The sequence below is a fragment of the Nannobrachium achirus genome (assembly GCF_963921795.1).
Source record: "Nannobrachium achirus genome assembly, chromosome: 22".
Taxonomy (NCBI): Eukaryota; Metazoa; Chordata; class Actinopteri; order Myctophiformes; family Myctophidae; genus Nannobrachium; species Nannobrachium achirus.
In genome coordinates, this window is record NC_137829.1 from 47,863,032 (window position 1) to 47,883,804 (window position 20,773).

The 20,773-nt window shown below is 42.3% G+C and overlaps 1 protein-coding gene across 1 annotated transcript; it reads right to left on the bottom strand.

Moving 5' to 3' along the window:
- Positions 1 to 750: 750 nt before the first annotated feature.
- Positions 751 to 20,420, bottom strand: LOC308307665 (protein mono-ADP-ribosyltransferase PARP14-like; the record flags this gene model as incomplete). Its single annotated transcript, XM_080752930.1, has 9 exons — positions 751 to 1,046; positions 1,159 to 1,333; positions 1,565 to 1,656; positions 3,753 to 4,119; positions 4,568 to 4,779; positions 13,788 to 13,964; positions 17,261 to 17,437; positions 17,733 to 17,795; positions 20,318 to 20,420. 9 exons carry the CDS (start codon positions 20,418 to 20,420, stop codon positions 751 to 753), a joined length of 1,662 nt encoding a protein of 553 aa, XP_080609056.1.
- Between the last annotated feature and the right edge of the window lie 353 nt (positions 20,421 to 20,773).

The window sequence follows — 20,773 nt, forward strand, 5'->3', positions numbered from 1 at the left end:
ACATTAACATCACCATTAAATCCTATTGTTTAGTATTACAATGCCATTGGCCACGATATTTGCATATAAATACCCCCCACAGGGGCTCACATTCACACCTCCCAGAGAAGTTGAAATTACAGAGTCTGGACGAACAACATCTCACTTTTTAACTGAAGCTATTCCTCACTAAAACATAAGTAAAATGCCTGTAATATTGTTTTTCGTGATCATTAGAATGTCTAGAACATGTACATATGTTAATATTGTGAAAAATATCCCCAAAATGCAAATTAGAGCATGATTTATGATTTATGGCTATAAAACCTTACAAAAACATTATTAATTTTTTAACATTACATTATCCTGTGATTAGGACTGCTACAACACCATCTGATTTTTTTAAAATGTTTAGGCCAGTAGAAATTAATTCGGGCCTTGCAGGGATAAGGCACATTATCTTTGGTCATAAAACACTCCCACAGTGTAGCCATAACGGAGTGAAAATATATTGACAATTTGTCAAAAACTAATCATTAAAAGTTTGGTTGTGCTCAAGACATAAAGTGAGAGTCACCAGGGTGCTCACAGTATAAACAATTTAAAAGTGTGCAATAAAAAACAAAAACAAAACAAGACAGCCAAAATGTGATTAACTTTAAATCCTTTTTACGAGGGATTGATAAGAGAACAAACTGGTTCATCATGAGGCCATATTTATTTTAGTGCAAACCTTCACATTGCACTTGTATGATTGTTTCCCAGTGTTCCTCATGACGTCTTGAAGGTGATCAGATAGTCAGGATAAGCGCCTGCATCGCAGAACACCACGTAGATGAAAGGATTCAGTGGGTCGTCCACGGCACAGTCATGCAGGCCTGCTTCCAGGTCAGCGGGGTTGAGAGGTGATGGCTCCAACATGCCGCTGGCCCCTTGGCAGGGTTTCCCAACCAGGACTCGAGCACGGTAGATGTACTTGTTGCCATTGGCATCAGGGTTGGCGTAGATGGGTTGTAATGAATACCAGGATTTTTGGGCGAAATAGGTGCCATTACCATACACAGTGGCTGAGAACACAGAATCAAGAGGAAACTCATTATAGTGATGAATCTTATGTGTGGAAAAAAGGTGCCATCAGGGCAGGTCCACAGTACTAAAGTACACCCCTACTGTACCCACCATTTCTACCACAGAAGCTCCTGTTGAAGCCATAGACGTTGATCTTCTGGCAGATGGCTGAGTTGGTGCCGTGGTAGAGGTTGATCTCATTCCTGTTGGTGGGATATCTCTTATCCAGCATCTGTTTCCTGACAGCATACCTCTGCCACTGGTCTTTATTCTGGATCCTCTGGACCTGTGGACATTGCCAGAGGGATATTGTTCAATTTTATTAGTGTCAATGTGACTCTTGTGAATTATATATGTTTAGACAACACAAGGGTGTAAATTGGCCAAGACATACATGTACAGCACACCAACCACACCCACCTACAGACCTAACTTAAATATATACCTTGACAACTTGAATGGTCAGCTTGACACCATCACGTGGATCTGTAGATGTATTGATAAATTCTGTCACAACTGTCTTGTACTCCCCTGAGGTTGGAGCAACGTCAACTATGTCCATGTCCTTGTTGTGCATCTGGGACCAGGTTGGTGGAGACTCTATGACAGCTGAGAGAGAGAGAGGGACATTTTAGTACAAAGCAGGGCAGGAATTTCAGGGAAGCCATGAAGGCCATGGCCGCTGTTGCTCCTCAGTTTGGCCTTGTGCCCCTCAAACCAATGGCATGACCTGAGGCCACAATGGCCTTAATGCCCCAGCTGACTGTACCACTGTCTACACTGTCTGGTCATGTAGACACCAGTGTCTTTTGTTAAGATTCATAATTCATAACTCCCTCAAGTTCCCATCTCTAAACCAATCCACTGACTTTGATTGGCTTAGCAATTAGCATGGATCAGATTGTAAATATTATCTATTTCACTACAGATAGTCTAGATATTAAATCATCCTTAACCCTTAAATTCAATGAATTCTTTCAAAGGACTAAGATCTTGTTTTATTTGATGGCCTTCCTGCCCTGGCATTTGTGCCCTAAAGAAATTGACACTAAAGGCCAAGTGGCCTTGCCCCTAGAATGAAGAAATTCCAGGCCTGGTACAAAGAGAACATTCTGTATGAAAGGCACTACAATTAAAAGTAGCATTACTTAAATATTAACTAAATATACATACATTGTGTACATTTAACACATCGGATGCCCACAACACGCCCACCCATTAAACTCGTTCATGTCTCCGAGTGCCCACTGCGCGTTCAGCGATTCAGATAAGGTTTTACGTTATATCAAACTGTAGCTTAATGTACGAGGCAGCCGCGGCTGACGAGAAACACTCCAATTCCCAAAATGCAACGGAAGATAACGTGACCAGGAAGCCCGGTTGCCCAAAACAAGCCAGTGTTATAAGATTCACAAAATTGGATTTATCTCGTAATCTAAGCAGATCACATTTATGTTTAAAACAAGTCCCTCTATACTGGCCGTTACAAAAGCACTGATGACCGTGATTGTCATTTGTCTGTTCTGAGTGAAAAAAATAATAATCAGGAAATACTCTATAAAATCTACAAAATACCGTGTCATGACGATTCAATCATTGTTTAATCAAGGGCACTCAGTATGTTAATATAATTTCCAAATAGCAGCCCGGGTGTTTAATTCGCAAAATCAATTCGAATCCCCGGCAGGGCTGCCAACTTTCTTTGGTGCCACAAAATATATATATAAAAAAATGATACTATAATATAGCCTATGTTCAACAAATATTACAATATTTTTTTGTTATTATAATTGTATTCGACCCTTGGAGTCACTATTACGTCAAGGTACAGTATTGTTGCACTGGAGGGTGTTATTTAATTCTCCAAATCTAACCCAATGAATATGTAATTTTGAGGCAGAAACGTAGTTATAGCCTACTGTGGCTCATTCTGGTGGGGGGAAAAATGTGATGTTATTTCCTGTATTCTGTTGCATTTTACAGGGAGTTTGATACTTTTATCAGGCTTTACTAGGATGGGAAAATTATGGATAAATGTTTACATTAAGCTGCAAGTAACACGTCTTTTGCTTGAAGATCTGTTCTTTTTGCACACACATCCATCCAAAGTCCCTCCTCATTTAAACTGCCTGCTAGTGCTAGTAAGCAATGGGCATTTTGGACGTGTTGAATTAATGTTGTAGATCTTCCTGTCGCCTGTCGATCTTACTGTAGAGAATGATGTGCGCGGGGAACGTGCACGCAGCCTTCCTCACACCAGACGCTCACGCACACATCGCAACGCATCTAATCAATTACTTCAGATTCAGATACAGTATTTGAAGCCCTCTAATTGCTCAAATCGCGGCCGAAGTGGATGTCTCAGTGACGCTTAAGTTGACGCAGTTTTCCACTTTGTGACGGCTGGTGATATGACGGCGTAAGAAATACGATGTGTGGCGTGAGAGTGTGAGAAGAGGGTCATTTGCGTGAGTCTCACGCTCATTGCGTGAGGGTTGGCAGCTCTGATCCCCGGCGTTTAAAAGAACCGGGCGACCATTTGCGATACTTATTTGCGTCCATTTGAATGGTCGATGTGCAACCCGCGGTGGGTAGGCTATTTGGTTCTCGGCAGCCATTTGGAAATATACGGTAAATAAAACTTTGTAATAATTATAATTAACTATTAATAATTATAATTCATTATAATTAGAAATACGATGTACCTGTCTCAGAATCAGCCTTTAGGGTTCTTTTGACCCGTGTGATGGTTCCTTTAGCATCTTTGCACTGCATGCTCTTCAGGTCCACGGTGTACGTTTGACCCCGGTGCTGGTAGCTGAAATTGCGATCTTTGTTAAAATATGCATGTTCCAGGTCCAGGCTCACGCTCGGGTCCATCTTTCTCCAGCTCTCGCCCACCGCCTCCTCCCAACGCACCGTCTCACTCAGCCTCTTCTCCTCCTCCCGCCTGCTCTCTCTGTCTTTGGCCTTCTGGAGGAACTCTCTGATCTGCATGACGGCGGCCAGAGCGTCATCCTTCTTCCCCGAGACGCTGACTTTGTCCTGGGCCGACGACACCAGCACTCTCACCTAACAGAACAGTGATTTTGTGTAATACAGTGGTTAGCATTATATGTTCATTCTTATTGTAATAAACATTGACATAAAAATATAAATATATAAATATAAAATGTTTACATAATCACTGTAATAGTGATGGTACACATTCTACTAGTAATATGAAATATCGTTATAATATGATTTAGTATAAGGTATAGCCTACACTAAATTGTTTCTTCTGTATAATTGATGTTAAGCGAAATTTTGTTTCCTATTGTTTTTCGCTTGTTCTGAAGTGTAATATTTGGGAGCTTTGTTGATACTTAATTGTCTTCTGTTTGCTCTTACGTTTTCCTCATGCTACTTTGATTAAATGTAAACTGTAATAAGAAGCTTGTTGCCTTTATTGTACTCTACTATGTTCAAAACTGCTATGTTAAAAAAAATCATGACCAAAATAAATAAACCACTAACTAACCTGGCTCTTGTGGCTGAGATCCACGATGGCCTGCTTCTCTGCCTCCAGCAGCAGGGGCAGCTGGCTGGAGGACCACTCCTCACTGTGGCTCTCATCTGATATCAGGTCGTCCAGGATCTTCTTGACCTGGGCCAGGCTGGCAGCAGAGCAGCCCATCACCTCTGCCTCCATGGTGGGGAAGGACACGGCGCTGCAGGCGCTCCACAGGCGATCTGTCAATAGGCAAATATGTGTTATGAATGATAGATCGGCTAATTACAAAAAAGTTAAAATAGGATTTGCTTATCCCAGGGCTGCCAAGTTTCAGAAAAAGTTAGGAGTGAGACATTGGGGGGGGGGGGGGGGGGGGCTCGGGGGTACCCTCATGCCCACCCGGGCAAAGCCCGCGTGGGCGAAATAAATCGTTTTTTTTTTCTCGGGTTTTTCGATGTTTTTCCCGGGTTTCTATGGTTTATTTATTTATTTATTTATTTATTTTTACCTGCGGTCCTTGGGCTGGAATGGTTGATGAAGTGCAGCTAACCTACAGGCTGAACAGTGAACACTGCTGCTCCAGCAGCGGCTGTCTCTCTGCTGCTATGCAGGGCTCCAGACAAACCAACGTCCCATTTTAAACATATTCTTAATTAATTATAATTATTATAATAATTATTGTTGTTGTTGTTGTTGTTACTATAACAGCTGATAAAATATCCTGGGCAATCATTTCTATTTTTATATTGTGATTTGTGGCTACTGGCTGTTTGCCAGGCAGGCACTGCAGGCAAGAAGATGTTTTCAAGTCAAGGACCCCTTAGCTAAAGGGAGATGAAGCAGGACCCCCACTACATATTGTATCAAAATTCTGTTGCAAATGAAATCTTAATAGATGTCATAGATACATAGACTTGTTTGACAGCACTGTGTATTTATCAAACATTTAACCCTTTTAGTGCCTATCCCGAACTAGTTCGGGATATTCGGGATCAAAAACAATTTTTTATTTACTATTTTACTTACCCCGAGCTGCTTGGAGCAACGTGGGTGGTCCCGGCTCGCTAGCCGCTAGCCAGCTAGCCATTCTACTCTGTCCGACGATATATTCCATTGAAAATGGTTTAAAATAAAGTTTAGACCCCCCCAATGTTCACCCAATGTTCATTGTAGGCGTATTCCAGGGTGCCTATCCCGAACTAGTCCGGGATATTTAATGAAATGAATAAAATGATAAGAGGCCTTCTGAAGCCTGGCCTGATTTTTCTAGCTACTAGCCGAAAGCTAGCAACCTCCCGGCCGGCCGTTATTTGCGAACGAAATCGCCAATCTCCGCCTAATCCAATGAAAGACCACATCTTTGAAGGCTTATATCTCTGGATTGTGTCTTTAGGGAAGCGGCGCGAGGTTTATTTATGGCGAAATCGCCCAAAAATGATCTTTTAGATGACAAAATGGGAATAGCCATTCTGTTAGCATTATCATCCGGGACCTTTCCATGACGTGCATGAACGTGAGCACGTGAGGTCCTGGAAGGTGAGGTCCTGGAAGCTAAAGCGCTCGCCTATGAGAGATACTCTGGCATTCTATGGCCCCTAGAGGGCGCTGGCACTAAATGAGTTAAAACTCTCATCAGTGGTTCTCAACCTTTTCAGACTCTGCCCAAAATAATCATATTTTAACTGGGGATAAGAGTTCAGGCAACATTTTGTATAACACGGTTCTACTGTGAAAATAGCAGATACATGTGAGCATGTAGATCTGCTATTTTCACAATGTCTGCCTCTAATACTTGACAATTTGGCCAATGTTTATGATGGGATTTAAAATCATATTCCATATGGATAAACAGTTTTCCCCAATCATAATAAAATACTCCACACAAGAAATGAGACCACACAGCGTAAATCCGTTTTGTGTTGAAGTTTAGTCAGAGTTCAAATTGTAGGTACTGTATAAGTACAGTAGAGAGCATTGCCACCCATAGTATCTCTGAGTACAAAGCATAATGATTCACAGATATATGGAGTTTACAGAATACATTAGTCACATTCTGATTGGACAATTAAACATAACATGGATTTGATGGGATGTTGTTGTGACTGAGTCTCGTGGACTCAGAAGCCAAGGATGTAGAATGTTTTGGCTTTTCATTATCCCGTGTCCTGTACATAATGACCTGATTGGCATCTCTCAGTGGTCATTCTCCTGCGTTAGTTAGTTGTTCGAAAACATCATGACACTGAAAATGGTATCTATACCATGTTAAACAACAATAACATATTTTACTATCAGTTTAATTTGTCATTTTAGAGCTATTAAAAAGCCCTTAAATTGTCACTTTAGAAATGTGCAGATACCCTCTATACACTTAAACTTTATGTTGGTTTGTTTACTGATGAGTGAGAAAACAATGTTGCACATTAAGGGTGCGTTCGGAAACCCGCACCGGGTGTGTGCTCAATGTAGTGAGTGCAGGGGTCGTGACGTTGGAGAGTGCGTTCAGTGTGGCTTATTTACGAACGACCAGTTTTAACAGGCTAACGTAACGTTGATATTGAAAGGAGATGTAATTCATAGCATTGGCATACCTGCTGTTAGTTTACACGTTGATGTGTGTGAAACTATCAAGCTCAAACGACCAATTAAGCTGCAAGTGCTGTATTTGCGGTTATTTCCTCCATTGTTCACAGCTGAGAAGCATTCGAGACACGGCCAAGAAAACCAACCAATCAGAACACCGCACCACACCGCCGAACCCCATCTTCTAAGTAGGGTTGGTCAGTGCGTGCACTCAACACACCAGTGCGCCGCGCACTGGATTTCCGAACGACAACGCACCAATTGCACCGAATAAACGAACGACAACATGGCACACCAGTGCGTTGAGTGCGCATTTCCGAACGCACCCTATGTTAATCATGGCGACCCCCACAAAATAATTTGGGGACCCCCCTCGGGGTCCCGACCCACAGGTTGAGAACCACTGGGCTACTGGTATTCTTCCCTCTAGTAGAGTAGTGTTGGTAGTGTTAGTGCAAACCACCCTATCTCTTCTAAAGTCCTCCTCAGAATATGGGGATAGATTAGGGTTCAATACAAGTGGATATAGTAACTAGGGTGGCCACCAGTAGGACCTCAGAAAGGAGGACACTTTTCCGGGGCGTGCTGTATGGGACCCCGAAAATGATATGTAGGCCAATTTAGTCACGGACCCCCTTCTCAAAATATTAGGGACCCACATATTATTCCAGATTTGTACACTTTTTGAAAAAAACTAGATCAAGCTCATAGCTTGTAGATCGGCTATTTCGAATAGCCTATAGTGCAAAATAGGTGTAAAGTGGTTTAAATTAAGCCTATACCTCCCTTGTTTATGCACCCAAAGACTCTTCATTAACCAGTAAGACTCCCTAATCGGGAGATAAGCGACCGTAGGTTGCTTATCTCCACAAATAGGGCAAAAATGTTTTTTTCCAAAATCTTCCTGATCCATGTTGATGACATGAGTGTAGACATGCTGTGTAGTGATTTCCGTGATTTTAGGGCAAAATCTGTAGGAGCAGTGTCCAAAAATGTGTTTTTAAAAATCGGCCTGAAGGTGGCGCTATATGGGACAGATTCATGTTGATGGGATGAGTGTAGACATACTGTGTAGCGATTTGCGTGATTTTAGGGCCAAAACTGTAGGAGCAGTGTCCAAAAATGTGTTTTAAAAATCGGCCTGCAGGTGGCGCTAGAAGAGGGCCATGTGAGAAATGAGGGGTGGGGTCTCCGCGTTGCCTTGGCGGATGAATAGGTACCGGCCCCGGCTCTCCCGGACGCTCCTAGCCCGAGTTACGGCATTTGATGTGAGCTGCAGTGGAGGGGGTCCTCCACTGGGGGCGCCACCACTTTTGCATCCGTTCTGGAGCACCAGGAGTGGGTGATCCCCAGGAATTCCCCGTGAGCAGCCCCGTTGGGGTGGTCATTTGGTCATTTTTGCACATGTGGTAATTTTTTACACCTGTGGGTCCCTCAGGGACCTGGGAGTCCCTGGAGCTCCGGGGGTCCTTGGAGGTTGTAGTTTGGCAGGTAAGGAGTGTGTGTGCCAAATGTGCCATGGATGGGGGCAACGGTTGTGGAGATATGAGCAGGGCAAAAGTGTGACGTGTGACGTGTCACTCACGGAGGGATATTTTTTTACACCTGGGGGTCCCCCAGGGACCTGGGGGTCCCTGGAGCTCTGGGGGTGCTTGGAGTTTGTAGTTTGGCAGGTAAGGAGTATGTGTGAAAAATTTGGCATGGATGGGGGCAACGGTTGTGGAGATATGATCAGGGCAAAAGTGTGACTGACTCACAGACAGACGGACGGACGGACGGACGGACAGTCTGTGGAGGTTTTGGTAGTAAATGGTCGTAAATGCTACCTACGGTCGCAATTATTTTATTTTATGATGGGCCTACACCGTAAATAGTTTTTTGCAATTAATATTCTTTTGTTGGGTTAAATTGTCCATTCGAAATCTAACCCACGTGACTGGCATATCAGAAATAATAAAACAGAGAGAGGGGAAGAGAAGGGGAGACTTGTGGATATATGGGTACTGCATAGCTCAGCTGCAGTTATTTTGTTCACAATTGGGGAATAGGCTAGGGATACGACGGGGGGAAAGAAGACAAGAGGAAAACCTTCAGCACGTTGAGTCATTGCCTGTCAGTCAGTCAAAGCATGTCATTGCGTCCTACCTTCCCTTTGCTGACATCAACCTGTTACACACAGCAGTGCAAACTAAGTGCATGATGCTTGTCGTCAATTCTGTGCTTCTTTATTAACGTATTGACCTTGCTCCATTGTTGGCTAAATTTAGTTTCATTTCGGCGTCTTTGGGCAAACCTTGACGTCGGTTTCATCTAAACAAAGCGTGGGGGGAGCGACTCTAGCGTCCAGTGTAACAGTTAGGAACGAGCATTAAACAGTGCGGTGCGGTGTCGCACTGTGACCGTAAGCTTATATATCTGCTATTTTTCTACCTATGAATCACCGTGATATGCAAATGTAAGCCAGCAGGCTGGCTGGCTGATTAGTGGCACTGCACTGGCTGCACAGACCTGTATTCTAACGGGAGATTTACAAAAGCCGGACAATAATGCGTCCGGCCACAGATTGAGCTGGGAGGAGGACAGCAGGGTCAAAAACCGGACTGTCCGGCCAAAATCCGGACGTATGGCCACCCTAATAGTAACCCATGAAATTATTGCGTGTGGGCTCTTTCGTGCATGCGCTCGTGGGAGGCAAGAGCTGGATTGTGGTCATCTTTGTGAAATATCGCCCGGCGTTTTGTCCCGGAGCGAGTGTGTTTCTCCACCGCGGGGGCGGCGCGATCCCCGGCCCTGCAGATCAAAGCGAGAAAGCATCGCAGCTGTCTGTAGGGCTCTCCGTCTCGCTGCGTCGCCTGCATGTGTGTAAGGTGGGTGACGTGACGTAACGTTTTCGCTGTCCTCGGTGTCAAACATGTATAAATAAAAGATATATTTGTCAAAAACCTTCTGAATATTGTGCAGGACATTAAGCTTTAAGTGAACTTACTCAAGATTAAAACATTTCATTCCTCATTTCTTCAGAATTTTCAACCAAACATGGCAAAACTCATATGGTGTGACTGTCCTGACCTTGTTTCTCAAAGTGGGAACTTGAATAAAACTAAGAAAAAGAATTGCTAAAAATCATTTGAAAATGAATTTAGGCTAAAAAAATGTCTATTTGTGAGCCTATATCTTTTCAAAGTCAAAGCATAATGTTTTCAGTAATTTCTGATCAAAAACATTTTGTCCCCCAAACCAAAATCATTTGGTGTGACACTAGTTTGGAGAAATTAAACAGGCAATTATTTGGACACCTATTGGCTAGAGAGGTCCTTCTTCTGTAAGGCTATTCAGCACTCCCAGCACAACTGCAAGACAGGTGTCTGAGGTGAGTTATGATTTTAACATTTTCATGAAATGCCATCTTGTTGAAACTTTGACAAACTCACCACTTTGGATGTCTGTTGGTGTGACACCTTTTCATTAAAAAAAGCTTAAGTTATTTGAAGTTTTGGTCATATTTCCATGTAGATCTAGGTTGCTTTGTTATAGCTAGCATGCTGTTAGCATGCTAATGTGTACATAGTAGCCTCAAGGTAAACCTAAATGCAGAAAACGTAATATGGTGTGACACTTAATCATAATGGTGTGACATGTCTGCTTGTCACGCCATATGACTTGATTGTCACACCATATGATTTATACTGTATTTAACTACAGATATAACAATAAATAACAAAGTTCCATTTTTCTTTTGTACATTTAAACATTTGTTTTAAACATTTTTACATAAAATGTAATTTAGCTTCATTCAGTGATACTTCAAATTCATCAGACAGAGCAGAAACCCCTTCACAGAAACCTTAACATATTGTTTCAATCTAAACAATATTTTCTCTTTGTCTTAAACTATACATTCCATTTTCTTTTGTCAGCTGGAAAATGACAAGTGCTGAGAGAACGAGAAAGTACAGGGAGAAACTAAACAATGACCCAGCAAGGAGAGAGGAGCCAAAGGGGCGAGACTGCATTTTCTACGAAGAGCAGGAGGTTGTCTGTGGCATAGCAGAACCGCAACAAGGCAGCCGGTTTGCTACCCTCACCAAATACGACTGGCTGATGTACAATACAGTCTAAATGTATAATCTAATCTGATCTAATACTTTTGTACTTTCACTCACTGGACTGGACAGTGGACAGTGTTAAGGTAGGACCCGAGACAAAACTAGCGAAAATAGCTGATCTACAAGCTCTCAACACGTTGTGCTGCGAGAGCTTGTAGATCAGCTATTTTCGGAGTTGCGCAACCCAGCACTCTTTAGCTAGTGGAGATGTGGTGTAATGTCATGATTCCTAATTATATTTGTTCAACACAAAATGCTGTGTTCAAGTTCAGGAGACTTCGGAAAAAAGCAATTTACCTGAATGCTGAGTTCTGTTTCCACTAATTGGTGTTAATAAAATGTTGCCTTGGCTCCAAGTGTGGCTATGCGCCTTATTGTCTCTTTAGGATCCTTCTGCCGTGGGCCGGCAGAAGACTTAGGTGTGTGTAACATTCCTGTGCACATCCTCATCATCCATCTACTACTACAATTCTTTCTTATCCCATGTTAAAGCCCTACAATAATATCCTGTTCAGAAATATTAAGGCCATGTTATCCTGGGTAATTGTTTAATCAATCAGTAAAGTTCAGTACTCACTAATAGGTAGGTTAAAACACAGTTTGCTTTGACACATGAAGATATGATCATACGGTGTGACACTAAATCATTTGGTGTGACATTCCAAATAGTGAAAAATCATACCTTTATTAATAATTAAACCAAAAAAATGTTTATGGATTACATAGAGAATATTATCAGGAAGAGTCACAAATATTTGTGTAATTTTAGAGAAAGTTTTGACAGAATACATTTAAAATATGTTGTAAGATCATGAACATGGGCCTCACACAGAGTGTCGATTATGAAAAAAATATACAGATATAATTAATTTTCAAAAAACTATAGTGGATCACTGGTTAGTTATGATAAAGGACTTTGATAAAGTGAGTAACTTAAGAAAGATGTACTCCATTTTCATTTTATGAACAATTATTTTCATGTCACACCATATGACGATTTTAGGCACAAGTACAACAAACTGCTGAATAAAGTCTGATTCCAATAAAATATCTAAAAACAAAATGTATTTCCATAAGGTTGAGAGTGAGTAGAACAAAAGTAAATAACTTTTATGCCTGCAATTTAAAGTTTTTTTAAAAACACATTTTTTGGGGCGTCACGTCACTGACCCACGTGTAGAGGGGAGAGAGAGTGGAGGAGCAGAGCAGCTGCATTCACTGCGCTTAGAATTCTCCGTGCGACTTTTACCGAGTGAGAAAACCCCCGCAACTTTCGGGAGAGGTCGGTGGGATGGCTGTAAAAATGCGTGAGAAATGGCATGTGTGGCGTGTGGCGTGAGAAGAGGTTAAATTGCGTGACTCTCACGCTCAAAGCGTGAGACTTGGCAGCCCTGGCTTAACCACATGAATCCTAGTGTCCCTATTCTGAGGTGAACATTCAGCATCATCATGACTTGTGTCCACATAATACATAATAGTGGATCGTAACTACATTCTCCCAAGTGCTGCCTTGCCTGCGTTCGATTTGCTGAATGCAAGACTGAGAAAATAAGGATGCACGCCCCCAGATCAAACAGTGGGGGCGTTGTCACATTCTAATACAGGAGACAAAAACTCTGTTTAAGCACCTTGAGAGTCACCGCCGAGTGAGCTAAAGCGAGCGAGTTGCCGTGCTGAACGCTGTGAAGGTCGCTTGAGCCGACTCTTTCGAGTTACGTCCGGATAGGGACAGAATAGTAAATCATGTTTGGGAGTGAGCGTTTGCCCCAACTGTCACTGAAGGTGCCTCAAAGTGACAAGTGGCCAATCACAGCACGTCTTTTCCGGGACTTGGGAGAATGTAGTTACTGTACGGTCCACTATCACAGTGGTTGTGGTCGCGGCCTGAAAAGGTTGAGAACCAGTGCACTATCACATGGTTGTGTCCTCCTCAGTATTCATTTTAGTTGTAGTACTGTCCACTTTCCTCTTGCAGTGTTGTTGTGGTTTGTAGAAAGGAAATTACATACAGTAGTAGAAAGATAGGAGAAATAAAAAGTAAAGAATAAGAACTAGAAGTTAAAGGAGCTATAGTCAACTTTTTCATTGTAGGGCCAACACTTTGTTTACATCCTAGTCTATAGACTAGAATGTAAACAAAGTGTCGGTCTGACAATGGCCAAAATGATTATTTTATCATTATTTTACACTTTTTGTGGTCATTTTTTAATAGAAACACATATATGAATCTTATCTTTTTATAAAATATTTTCGAAACATTTTTATTTTAGCATCCGTTTTTCAAGAAGAAGTTGACTATAGCTCCTTTAACTCTGCTCTCTTGCTTGGTCTAACTGCCATCCACCTCTACAGCTGTAGAACGGCTGCTATTAAGAGATTTTGTGTGGAGGAAAAAAGGATGGGGCCAAGCAGAGGCCACCTGGGTAGGCTGTCTGTGTTTAAGAGACAGTCTACTCCACACTGCTGCAATTCTCCTCTGTAGTGTCCTAAGATGGTTTTGTGTCTCGTTGTGTGTTTTTGATCTGAACTGGCCTTTAGGCTCCATGATTATTACTTACCAGGTTTCTTGGGAGTCTTGAATCTCTTCAGGACCTCCTCAAAGTCCTGAAGCATCTTGGCTTGGAATATCACAATGTGAACGGTTGTAAGAGTTGTGGTTTTGGTGCTTTTTATGTGTTCTTCCACTGCTGCCATCATTGCATTTCCAACCTGCAGGCCCCCCAGATTCCCAGCTCCTGTAAAAATAAATACCCTTTAACCATCCTTGCACAAAGACTGGATCCTATCTTTATTTGTTTCTAAAGTGGAAATCCATAATGGTTTAGTAAATAATCTGTATTGTAGCACTGTTTACTAAACTTGCTAAAACATTCAATCAATCAATCAATCAATACATATGATGCTAACGTTTCAAAATAACTGTACACACCTGCATATGGCGCTAACATCCAAAATATCATTTATATAATCTGCTTTCACACTCGCTGATCGGTATACAGCTATTTCTCCTATTTAACCTGTTTTCTATCTTCCATTTGCTCTCACTCTTCTATCCTGTCTCTGTGTGTGAAAAATGTCACGGAAATCACAAGCTGCGTTCATGATTTTAGGCATTTTGTTCAAAACGGACCAATCCTGCAAACTTTGGAAGCCAATGTTAGCCAACTAGGATGGAATATGAAATATTGGACAGATCCGTCTTGATCACATGACTATAGAGATACTGTGCGTACTGATTTGCGTGATTACATAAGTCGGCCTCCTGTGGTGGCACTATAAATGGCAGATGTGAAAAATATAGGGCAAAGGCTTTTCCTTCCTTCTTCCTCTAGCTAGGGAGTGTGCATACAAAGTTTTACACTAATTGGCCTGTTATAGCGCCACCATGAGGCTGTTTTGAAAGGTGGCATTTCTTTTTGCCTTTATCGATAGATTACAGTAGACTGACACTGAAATGGGGAGAGAGAGAAGGGGAGTGACACGCAACAAAGTTTGTTGAGATTGGGAGTCGAACCAGCGATACGCTGTCAGGCATCAGCAGCCTAGGTGCCCAGACCACTACCCTAGTACCCTAGCTGTCCAGGCCTCAACTTGGCTCACCATCTTAGCTGACCAGTAGTTGGCACTCGCGCGGGAGACCAAGTCAGCTATACAGATTTAAAAGACGACTTCACCACTTTTCAACCTATCTTAACACCCAACAGGCCAAACTCGTTCAGTAACGAGATAAGGCCACTAGGGGTCACTCTGTCAAAAGGAGTTGTCTCGTTCCTCAACGAGACAACAAAGGGTTAACTGTACAGCTCTGCGCGCATGCTGTGTGCCCTGTGAATGACCCTAGTCCATACTTCACACCGTGGCTCGTAGAGAGAGAGAAAATGGCGCGACCTGGTTGCATCGATTTCCATTCTAGGCTGAAACATAAAAAGGGCTTTATCTATGAATGAGGTGCAAAGAACGCCAGGGAAGCAGAGATCTGATTGTTTTCACGGCGACACTTTACCGCGAAGGTCGGCCCCGGTTTGGATTTTAATTTCGCGAACGTTTGTAAACAAATGGATTTTCTTCCTCAATCGTCACTCACGTGCACACTAGGGCATTCACCGAATATTCGAATATTCGAATATCAAAACACTATTCGATTACTGTAATCACTATTCGAATTTTCGCCGAAATTAATTTTAATATTATTTTCTTATTTATTTTTTTTTCCTTTTTTTTGCCGTTACAATATTTCTACAGCAGACATGCAGCTGTGAGCTCTGGTGTTAGTATTTCTCCTAATCCATTCATGTTTGATTGTTGTCAAATCCAACCCCACTGTAGTGGCTAGCCTATGTGATCGATGTGCCGACTGCCGACATACACGGCTGGCCCGTCACTGTAGATGAGACAGTCAGTGTAGGAGGGGAGGGGCGCTCCAGAACAAGCAAGCTCAATGCTTGTTGCTGACAAAACAAAAGTGTGTAATACATTAGGCTACTTTACTTTATTGATGCTGAGTTTCGTTCCTCTTGCCGAGTATATCCAGTTTAGAGGACACCCTTCTCTTTACAGTAGCTCTTTCGGACCGCGCTTCACCGCAACCGCGTTGATGTCATGCTTCATATTCAAATGTATCTCATCTTAAACCATAAAGGTACAAGCGTCCGGCGTTTTATTTATGATAACGGGTCGAGAGTTTCGCGACACGGATTGGAGTGGAATTGATGATCTTGTAAAGCTTGTGTGTATACTTCTATACTATTTAGCATGTAATCATAACCCATCTTAGCCTTGTCTGTTGTACTGGTCGAGACTCGAGTCACACCAGCCTTCATTAACATTGGAATGAGTATCGGTACATATTAATGGCCTGCTAAGTAGCGTAGGTGTTAACGACATGTGTGTGAAGTCATTAACATAGCGTGCATATCCCATCAAATAATCACTAAATGCCTGAATCCCGAGGCTAAACAATTCTAAACAAAGGATGGACAGTATACATGTGGTTGTTGTTGAACATAGTTAGGATAGGCTTGAACAGTTATTTTCTGAGTTTTCCTAGTAAAACGAACTCGTTTTTCGTCGCAAGTTTCATCAGCATGTTTATGCTATGTTCAGTCGTAAGACAGTGAAGCGTGTCAAAAATAGCAGATCTACAAGCTCACAACGCGTCTATCCGCGACGCACTGTGCATTGTAGGTCTGTTCTCTCTCTGCTGCTTGAGTTCCGCATCCACCAGTGAAAACCTCTCACAGCCAATCGATGGCTGTTATTTCACGAACCCCGCATTTTGTCCCGTCTACAAAGGTTAACCCGTTAATTGCTGGTTGTTTTTAAGGCTCGCAAAGGAGCGTTTTAATGATTTATTAGACTACAAAAATATGATATTTCACCCGTCGAATACCCGAATATTCACATACTTTGAGGTTGAATAATTTGAATTCTAAAAATCACTATTCGTGAATGCCCTAGTGCACACGCACAAAGCTTCCGAGGCTCTTCAAAATAAAGCGTGAGTGAACGGCGGTAGCAGCAACAGCTAGAAATGTTAGAAACCTTGGCTTCCCATGTGTTAATGTAATAGGGCCTTACTAATGTTCATGATAAAATAGCACCTTTTTTCTAATCTGCCTCATGTGGGCAGTTCAGAGACCCGTCTACTAGTGACATCATTGATGGGAAATCCAAGAAACTGCAGGCTTTCTATTCCAGAAAAGTTACGATGTTATAATGGAAGCCATTGTTCTTGTGATAATGTTTTTATTATATATATCTATATTTTTTAATATATATTCTTTAAATGATCTGCCTAACGATGTCACTGGCAGATGGGTTTTTGAACTGCCCAAAGTGCTCCTAAAAGACAGACGAGTTGAAAAAAATTGTGCCATTTTATCTTGAACATGACGAATTATATGAAGATAGGTCTTAAAGTGGTGGAGTCGTCCTTTAATAAATAACATAGGCTGTACTGTACATTCATAGACTGTACACTGTACATTGTGGTTCATACCGTTGTGGGATAAATAACACAGGTGCACCCTACCTGTACCGAGTGCTGGAAAGGAGACAGACTGAAGCTTGTGGTCTTCACACATCTGTAAGACCTTCCGCATGGAGCTGGTGATCGTCGTCTCCTTGGTCTGTCCCACCATGTGAATGATGTGCTTAGTGGAGAGGTTGCCAGGTTTGGTGATGACAACGCCATCGCTGGGTTGGGTTCCTTATGGGATCAGAGCAGAAATACACATGCATTAATAATAAACCCCTTTAATATCATCAGCCCTTTAAGATGATTTGGATTAGGAGTTGACAGCCTGCAGGTAGAAGAATTTAATTAAAAACCTAACGTTGGGCAGAATAATATGACAGACAGACATTCAGTAAATTAATAGTTAGATGACTTGTCCAAGTGAGGATAAAGAATAAAGAATAAGAAAAAATTATTGGGGGGTCAGGCGCTGAGGGCCTAGAAATCGTATTGCGATGAATCCTATAATTCCTGTTAAACATCTTACCTAGAGCGGTGCATTCATCAACCACGCTCTTCCCAGCAGCTTTCAGAATGGCTCCTGACACACCTACACACAGAAACATACGGTAGAATGTTACAAAGTCAAAAATCCATCTTCACAATCATTTCCCCACTCATCTCTGGCATACAGACAGTACATCACCCTCAATGAGAATGGTAGATGGTGATTTCTCATCACAAAAGCGAATCTGCCCAACAGGCTTACTGAATTTATTGCGACCGTCAGGTCGCATTTACTATCAGAACCTCCACCGGCTGTCTGTCTGTCTGTCTGTCTGTCAGTCCGTCCGTCCGTCCGTCCGTCCGTCCGTCCGTCCGTCCGTCCGTCCGTCCGTCCGTCTGTCCGTCAGTCTGCTCGTATTTCCGCCATCGTTGCCCCTATCCATGTGAAATTTTCCACACACACTCCTTGCCTGCCAAACCACAACCTCCACCACAACCTCCACCTCCATCAATTCTCACATGGCCCTCTTCTAGCGCCACCGTGAGGCCGATTCTTGCAAGACACATTTTTGGACACTGCTCCTACAATTTTTGCCCTAAAGTCACGCAAATCAGTACACAGTATGTCTACACTCATCTCATCAACATGGATCTGTCCCACTTAGCGCCACCTTCAGGCCGATTTTTTTGAAACATATTTTTGGACACTACTCCTACAGATTTTCCCCTAAAATCACGCAAATCGGTACACAGTATGGCTACACTCTTCTCATCAACATGCATCTGTCCCATATAGCGCCACCAACAGGCTGATTTTTTCAAACCCATTTTTGGACACTGCTCCTACACATTTTGCCCTAAAATCACGCTGCCACCTGACGGTCGCTTAGGGAGTCTTACTGGTTGGTTTACTATGAGAAACATCACACCTTGTCCACGTGTAGATTTGTACACATTTAAAAGTCATGGTTTGCTGCTCTGACATCATGCTCTGATGTCACTGTGATGTCCGGCACATCTTGACACTGTAGTTCCCTTGACACTGTGACATCACAGGTGATAGCACAGGTGACACCACCTATGTAAAAGTCCATGTATGGGTATTCCCCAGAATCCCTTTTGTGCCCATATGAAGATCCCGATGTCATCTATCACTGGCCAGATGGCCAAGACATGGCTGTGTGGCTGGTTCAGATAGGGATCTCCATGTATGGGCATACAATATATTGTATGTTGTGATGTCATGGGAACCACTCTAACAGAATCCCTTTTATGCCATATATACAGGTATATGGAGATCCCTGATGTCATAAATTCCAGGTCGAAAATGAGAATGTTAGGGTACCATTATGGCCCATATATGGAGATCCACAGGCATCAAAACAAGGCCCTAACTCACCAAGGCCCTGCGTGGCATTACTAATTAACATACGTTATTTTTATGCCCATCTCCATGTATGGGCATAATATATATTGTATTTATATGGATACATATTATTATTAATAAAGGATAAAATAAAATAAAAAGTCCATATATGGTCATTTCCAGAAAAAGAAAAAAACCTTTTATGCCCATACATGGAGATTTCTGATGTCAAAATCCCAGGCCGAAAATTAGAACGTTAGGGTACCCCCTTATGCCCATATATGGAGATCCACAGGCATCAAACTAAGGCCCTAACTCACCAAGGCCCTGCTTGGCATTACTTACGTACGTTTTATGCCCATAAATGGAGATTCCTATATTGTCAATATTAAGGACATTATTAAGGATATTATGTTATCAATATTAAGGACATATATGGGCGGCGTGTTCCTCCCTCCGTGTCATCAGCGCCCACACCCTAGGTGGGGTTGGCGATAGGGCCTTTCTGTGTGGAGTTTGCATGTTCTCCCCATGTCTCCTAGGGTTGATACCCTCACAAAAACATGAACAAACTCCCCCCAGAATGACAACAACTAGAATCGTCAGAGAAACGCTGTGGTTGGCCAGATGGCCAAAAATTGGCGCGACCTCGAGGTCGCAAGTCACCCTGAGGTGTCTTACTAGTATTCTACCCACAACAGAACTAGAAAGATTGCACTCAGCAGTCTGTAACTGTAACTTAATGTGAACCTAACAAGTAGCATATTTGTGACCACTCACAGAGTTTTCAGACACAACTCGGGGGTAATGGATTTCTACAATAGAACAAAATGCATTCGATTTATTTTTTTTGTTTTTTTGTTTCTAGGCATAATAACACAGTTTGAATGTTGATGAAGGTTTTTATAACAACAAATAGCCGTCTTAGGTCCATAAAATGGTTATACTTAGCTTGTGTAAATGTCTCTTGTTTTAAAGAATTTCCGTGGTTATTTGGGGGCTGGAACATTCCTCCACATGTTTACATACGTTCCATTGTTCTTCTCCGGTTTCAATAGTTGTAAAAGTACAACGTGCATTTGTTTGTAAACACACTTTGCTATCATTCTTTCAATGGCTAGTAACTTTGAATCAGCACGCTTGCTTAACGCTTTGTTGGATTGACTATGATCAAATAATTTATGTAAAAGAAATTAAGATATTATAAAACCATTGTGTCTTCCGAGTCCTGGCCTCACCATAAAGCTGCATCACTGTACCTGAACTGTGATCGAGGGAGGTGTTGGTGCTGCTGACGACAGCATCCGTCTTCTCCCGAGTGATGTCGCCACTGAACACCTTGACCTTCACCAGTCCCACCATGGCTTCCGTGTTGGTGGCTGGAATTGAAATTACATACAGTAGTAGAAAGATAGGAGAAATAAAAAGTAAAGAATAAGAACTAGAAGTTAACTCTGCTCTCTTGCTTGGTCTACCTGCCATCCACCTCTACAGCTGTAGAACGGCTGCTATTAAGAGATTTTGTGTGGAGGGAAAAAAGGATGGGGCCAAGTAGAGGCCACCTGGGTAGACTGTCTGTGTTTAAGAGACAGTCTACTCCAAACTGCTGCAATTCTCCTCTGTAGCGTTCTAAGATGGCTTTGTGTCTCGTTGTGTGTTTTTGATCTGAACTGGCCTTTAGGCTCGATGTTTATTGCTTACCAGGTTTCTTGAAT